Raw genomic sequence first — 5,484 nt, 5'->3', positions numbered from 1 at the left:
CTTTCAGAATGGATATAACTGTAGTTACTGTAATTAAGTTCACAAATATATAATAAAAAAAAAAAAGAAAAACCTTTACACTAAAATAGTTTTACTGGTAAAATATTTTAAGCACAGAGCAGTGAGGTGGTTTTCTGTGTTTGCATGAGGGACCACAGCAGTCTGCTGGCAGAAGAAGTTCATAGAACGGCAAAATACTGAGATTACAGGGGAAAAAGGTGCTAAGGCAACAGAATCTTCAATATGATAAAGATTTATTATTTTCAGATGTATTTTTTATGGCATGATAGTGTTTAACAATTCTGTACATTCACGTAGTGGTGCAAAAAGGAGGCTTGCATGAAATGGCACAGCTTATTGGTAGGATTATAGAAGCTTATTTAGTTTTTTCTGCACTAAGAAATGATTCAGATCAGTGCAATTTGATGACAAGGGAGTGGGCTGGGCTTTGTTGCAGTCTCAAGTTAGCTTGTGTCGTGCAGTATCAGAATTCACCTGAGCTGGGCTGGAAGCCTGGTTCCAACACTAAATATTGGAAAATTGGTTGGGTAGACAACCAGTTGACACCAATTCAGTAATGTATTTGAAGAAACACTGAAATCTGTTCCTCAGAAAAAAAGCCTGCATGACCACAGAGCCAAGTAAGTGTTTCAGGGTCAGGCCATGTCTGCTATGTGTCACTTGGAAGATGCAGTTGGGCCAAGGTTTCAGCAGCCCTTGGGGCCAAGCAGTTAATGCTGCCAAGCTTCCCCACAAAAACTGGAGGGTATTTCCCTCAGGAGTGTCTCGGGAAAAAAAAAAAAGTTCTGCCTAAAATAGCTGCTCTTCTCCATTACCCTTGTCCAGAGCAAACTGGGGTAAGGAAATGACTGCTATTGCCAGTTAATTGTGAATGAAGGTAATGCCCGGTGCTTTTGAAAAGGTTTTTGGTCATCTTTCCAGTCAGACTGAATCAATTTCTTCATTTTGCTCTTCAAGTAAAGCAGCTGTAGAGTAAATTTCACCTGGGGAGGGAATGAGCTTTCTCTTTTGCTTCTTGCCACTGAAAACAGTCACAGACAAGGCTGCCTGTTCTTCTGCAAGGAAGGCCAACATGCATCAAAAAGAAAGACACTGATGCAATAGGAAAATATTTAGATGCAGTGTTCTGCTAGGAGCCTTCCTTGCACAAACATCTTATGAAACCTTGCAACTACTACTTTTGCCTTCAGGAAAAGGAAGTAGGAAGGAAAGGGGTGTCAACATCTATTTTAACCAAAATACCAGTGAAGCCTCTGCTGACACAGACCTTGACTAATGATCAAACAAGAGCAGAGGAGATTGCCCCTACTCGTTTTCCCAAAAGAGCAGAGCCTAGTTGATCATTGACCAAGCCAAGCTGAATGAGCAATCCACCACTGTTGTTATTCTGTGTACAATCTTCATACTTGTAGTGGACTAACAGGAAGATGGTTGAGGATCGGAAGAGAAAACCCCTCTTTGTCCTCGCTGGCATCTTGCTGCTTAGCTCGGCACAAGCAGGTAAGAAAAGGCATGAATGCATGGCAAGGGATTGAAGACTTTACGCAGAAGGATCTGACTTAAATTCTCCCCAGCATACCTGTGTTTCAACAGGTCTTTGCTGTAATCCAGTTAGACATCAGGAGAATGGCCTGCACAGGAAAAGTCCTTCCTTAACCCATCTGTCTCAGTGATTTTACTCCACTACCATGATTTAAAAGAGCATTCCAGAATTGTGCTGAAGTGCAGAGAGGTGGAAAAGAGACCACTTGACCTCTGGCACTGGCAACTCCTGATTTGAAAGCTAAGCAAGTGTAATCTGCGGTAGCTGAGGGGAAAAAATAGATGCCATTCCTCCACTTCTTGCTTTAGTTGGGATCTTTTTTTGCACTCACAAACCTCCTCCCGTGATGCCATTTCTGATATGCTCTGCTTTTACTAAGCATGCCCTTTAAGTGAAGCTAGTTCATGAGCAGCAGTTTTTCTGAATGACTGCCAGAGAATGTGTTTCCCTTTTCTCTCTGGTTCACAGAAAGACCAGAAAAGACAACAGTAAGGGACAGCTGCATCCCACAAGGGGAGATCTGAGTACCAATTTTTTTTTTTTCGTGTGTGTGTTTACTCTTAGGCTGTGTTCCATCTCACTGCTGTACAATATCTTCTGTGGGAACAGACAGCAGTTGGGAGCTGGTTGTTTAGAATTTTTTATTTTTTATTTTTAACTGAACATGTAGATTTAAGGCTGCTTCACTTCCTCCGGTCTAGAAAAGGAAAGGAACATGAGTTGTCATTTTATCAGGATGCAACTATGTCAGTTCACAGAGTAACCATTTTTTAAGTCAGAAGGTATCATTTCATCAAATATTTGGCTTCCTGCTCATCACATGTCAATAAATTTTGTCTTTTGTCATTCCAACACGTTGCCTCCTATAACTATTCTGAAATAGCAACCAGTTCTCTAAAATGTCAAAAGATGGAGTTCTTTTGTGGACTACTTGTTCTACTGGCTAGCCATACACACCATGTAGGTCTGCTATGTAGGTCTTTCTCTGATTTATAGCCAAAATTTATGCAGTTTTGTACTAATTGTGGGTTTGATGGATTTTTTTTTTTTTTTTTTTTGCTTTCATTCACATCTCAGTAAAACAAATCCACAGACATCCACAGTTTTGTTCCCCAACACTCCAATTCCATCAAAGGGCAGAACAGCTTCTTCAGGCAATACTTGCTTTTCAGAATAGGCTGATTTTAATCTATGATCTAGCCTTTCACTCTTTATTAACAGAAGCCAGATTCCTAGTGAATTAGTATGAGCTTTTTCTTCCACCATGAAGATACAGGCCAAATATTCTTCTCACTCCCTCTCATTGCAGGGAACATACACAGAACCTCAGGGCATCGCTGCGCTGATTTCCAGACAGCAAATTTCCTACATGGCAGTAAGCTTAATGTCCGGTTTCTTCTATTCACCTCCTCCAGCCCTAGTTGCGGGGAGCTAATTTTGGCTGATGATGGCATCAAGAAATCCAGCTTCAATAGCAGCCTGGAAACGAAGATAATAATCCATGGGTTCAGGTGAGAGAAAAAAGAGCATTACGGTTAAATTTATATTCATAAATTAAACAGACAGGACATTCCCAGGCCCTGCGTGGGGCTGGCATGGAAATCCCCTGCCCATCTGACAGTCGAACTCTCCCCAACAGTGACTACATTTGAAACATCTGCTAAGAGCAGAGCCTGGTGTGCTCAGTGCCAAACCATACCTGGGAACTGCCTCTGAGACTATAGGTGGGACAGGGCCAGAGGTGGGAAAAAATGCTGTTGACAACTCTCTTTACAATGCAACCTTCATAGAATCATAGAATCATAGAATGTCTTGATTTAGAAGGGATTTTCTGAAGATCATCTAGTTCTAACCCCTCCACCATGGACATGGTTGTCAACTACTAGATCAGGCTGCCCAAAGCCTCATCTAATTTGGCCTAGAACACCTCCAGGAATGGGGCATCTACAGCTTCTCTGGGCAACTTGTTCCAGTGCCTCAACACCCTCTGAGTAAATAATCTCTTCTTAACATCTAAGTTAAATCTCCCCTTTTAGTTTAAAACCATTCCCCTTGTCCTACCACTATTAGATTGTAAAAAGTTGGGCACCCTCCTGTTGATAAACTTCCTTTAAGTACTGGAAGACTGCAATGAAATCTCCGCAGAGCCTTCCCCTCTCCAAGCTAAACAAGCCTAGCTTCCTCAACCTTTCTTCATAGGAGAGGTACTCCAGCCCTCTGATCATCTTCACGGAGCTCCTCTGGACCTGCTTCAACAGCTCCACATCCTTCCTGAGTGCAGTATTCTAGATGAAGCCACCCCTCTTTTAATGCAGCCCAGGATACAGTTGACTTTCCAGACTGCAAGCAGTGAGAACTGTTGTCATATGTCAAGCTTTTCACCCACCTGAATTCCTAAGTCCTTCTCTGCATGGCTGCTCTCCAGGACTTCTTCTCCTAGTCTGCATTAGGCCTTCTTGAATCTCATTAGGTTCCTTTTCAAGACTGTCTAGGTCAGTCTGAATGACATTCTTTCCTTCTGTTGTACCAACTGCACCACTCAGCTTTGTGTCATCAACAAACATGCCAACGATACAATATAAGTCTGTGTCACTGGTAAAGATATGGAAGAGTACCAGTCCCAAGACTGACCCCTGGGGGACACCACTCATCACCAGCCTGCACCCGGGCATAGAATCACTGACTACGTACCTCTTGCAGCAACCATTCAATCGGTTTTTTATCCACTGAATAGTTCACCCTTCAAATCTGTGTCTCTCCTATTTAGAGGCAAGGATCTGGTGTGGGATCATGTCAAAGGACTTGCAGAAGTCCAGGTAGGTTATCATCAGTTGCCCTTCCTTTGTCCACCAATGCTGTCACTCCTTCATACATGGTCAGGTATGATTTGCCTTCGGTGAAGCCATATTGGCTGTCTTGGATCACCTCCTCATCTCGTGTGTGCCTTAACATCTCTTCCAGGAAGATCTGTTCCATGAACTTCCCAGGCACAGATGTGAGGCTTATGGGCCTGTAGTTCCCTGGGTCTTACTTTCTTCCTTTCTTAAAAATGAGAGTGATGTTTTCCTTTTTTCAGTTACCAAGTATTTTGCCTGACAGCCATGGTTTTTCAAGTATGATGGAGAGTGACTTGGCAACCACATCAGTCAGTTCCTTCAGGACCCTAGAATGCATGTCATCTGACTCCATAGACTTGTATACATTCAGCCTCATGAGGTGGCCTCAGACTTGCTCTTCTCTTACAGTGGGAAGAATATTGCTGCTTCGACCCCCACCTGGAGGTTCAGGGACATGAGAGACATGCTGCAAACATTGGTGTAGAGGCACTTCAGCTGGGTTACTGGCTGTTTTACCTTCCTGGAGAAGCCTTCCCCAAATCACCTGGGACCAATCACAGGTTTTCTTCTGCTGCTTCCTAAAATGACAGTGTTCTATGACTCTTCTCTGTCATTTACAAGTACATCCCCCACCCACATCAAATCCAGTTTAAAGCACTGGTGATAAGCCCAGCCAGCTTGCTGTCCAATATATTCTTGGCCCTGCTGGTCAGTTGCATCCTATTCAACGTCAACATGCCCAGTCTATTGAAGGTATGTCCAAGATCATAGTAGCCAAAATTATTAGCACAATACTGTCCATGCAGCCATTCACTCAACTGATCCATTCTCCTCTTTCTACCTTGGTCCCAAACACCAACTGGGAGAATCAAGAAGAACACTATTTATCCTCCCAATCTTTCTGGCATTCTCCCAAGGAACATAAAGTCTTTTTAAAAATTTTGCAATTTTCATGTTGCAGCCTCCTGTGACCCAACTTGAAACAGTAGGAGCATGTGCTTTACTGTGCGACTAGCTGTCTATTTTTTGTTTCACATTTTTGGAGCCTAAAACAAGTTAGGAAATTATTTTCCATCTTCCTTC

General features: G+C 42.8%; 1 protein-coding gene across 1 annotated transcript in view; it reads left to right on the top strand.

The window, feature by feature from the left end:
* Nucleotides 1-748: 748 nt before the first annotated feature.
* The window catches only part of PLA1A (phospholipase A1 member A), a 17,731-nt gene continuing 12,995 nt past the window's right edge, over nt 749-5,484 (top strand). The window contains exons 1-2 of the mRNA XM_010719072.3: nt 749-1,521; nt 2,874-3,075. Of these exons, the coding sequence (XP_010717374.1) occupies nt 1,449-1,521; nt 2,874-3,075 (275 nt within the window). The 5' untranslated portion in view covers nt 749-1,448. The remainder of the gene's footprint in view (nt 1,522-2,873; nt 3,076-5,484) is intronic.

Source organism: Meleagris gallopavo, chromosome 1 (genome assembly GCF_000146605.3).
Source record: "Meleagris gallopavo isolate NT-WF06-2002-E0010 breed Aviagen turkey brand Nicholas breeding stock chromosome 1, Turkey_5.1, whole genome shotgun sequence".
Classification (NCBI taxonomy): Eukaryota; Metazoa; Chordata; class Aves; order Galliformes; family Phasianidae; genus Meleagris; species Meleagris gallopavo.
Note: the sequence above shows the minus strand (reverse complement) of the source record. Positions and strands in the feature narration are given on the sequence as shown.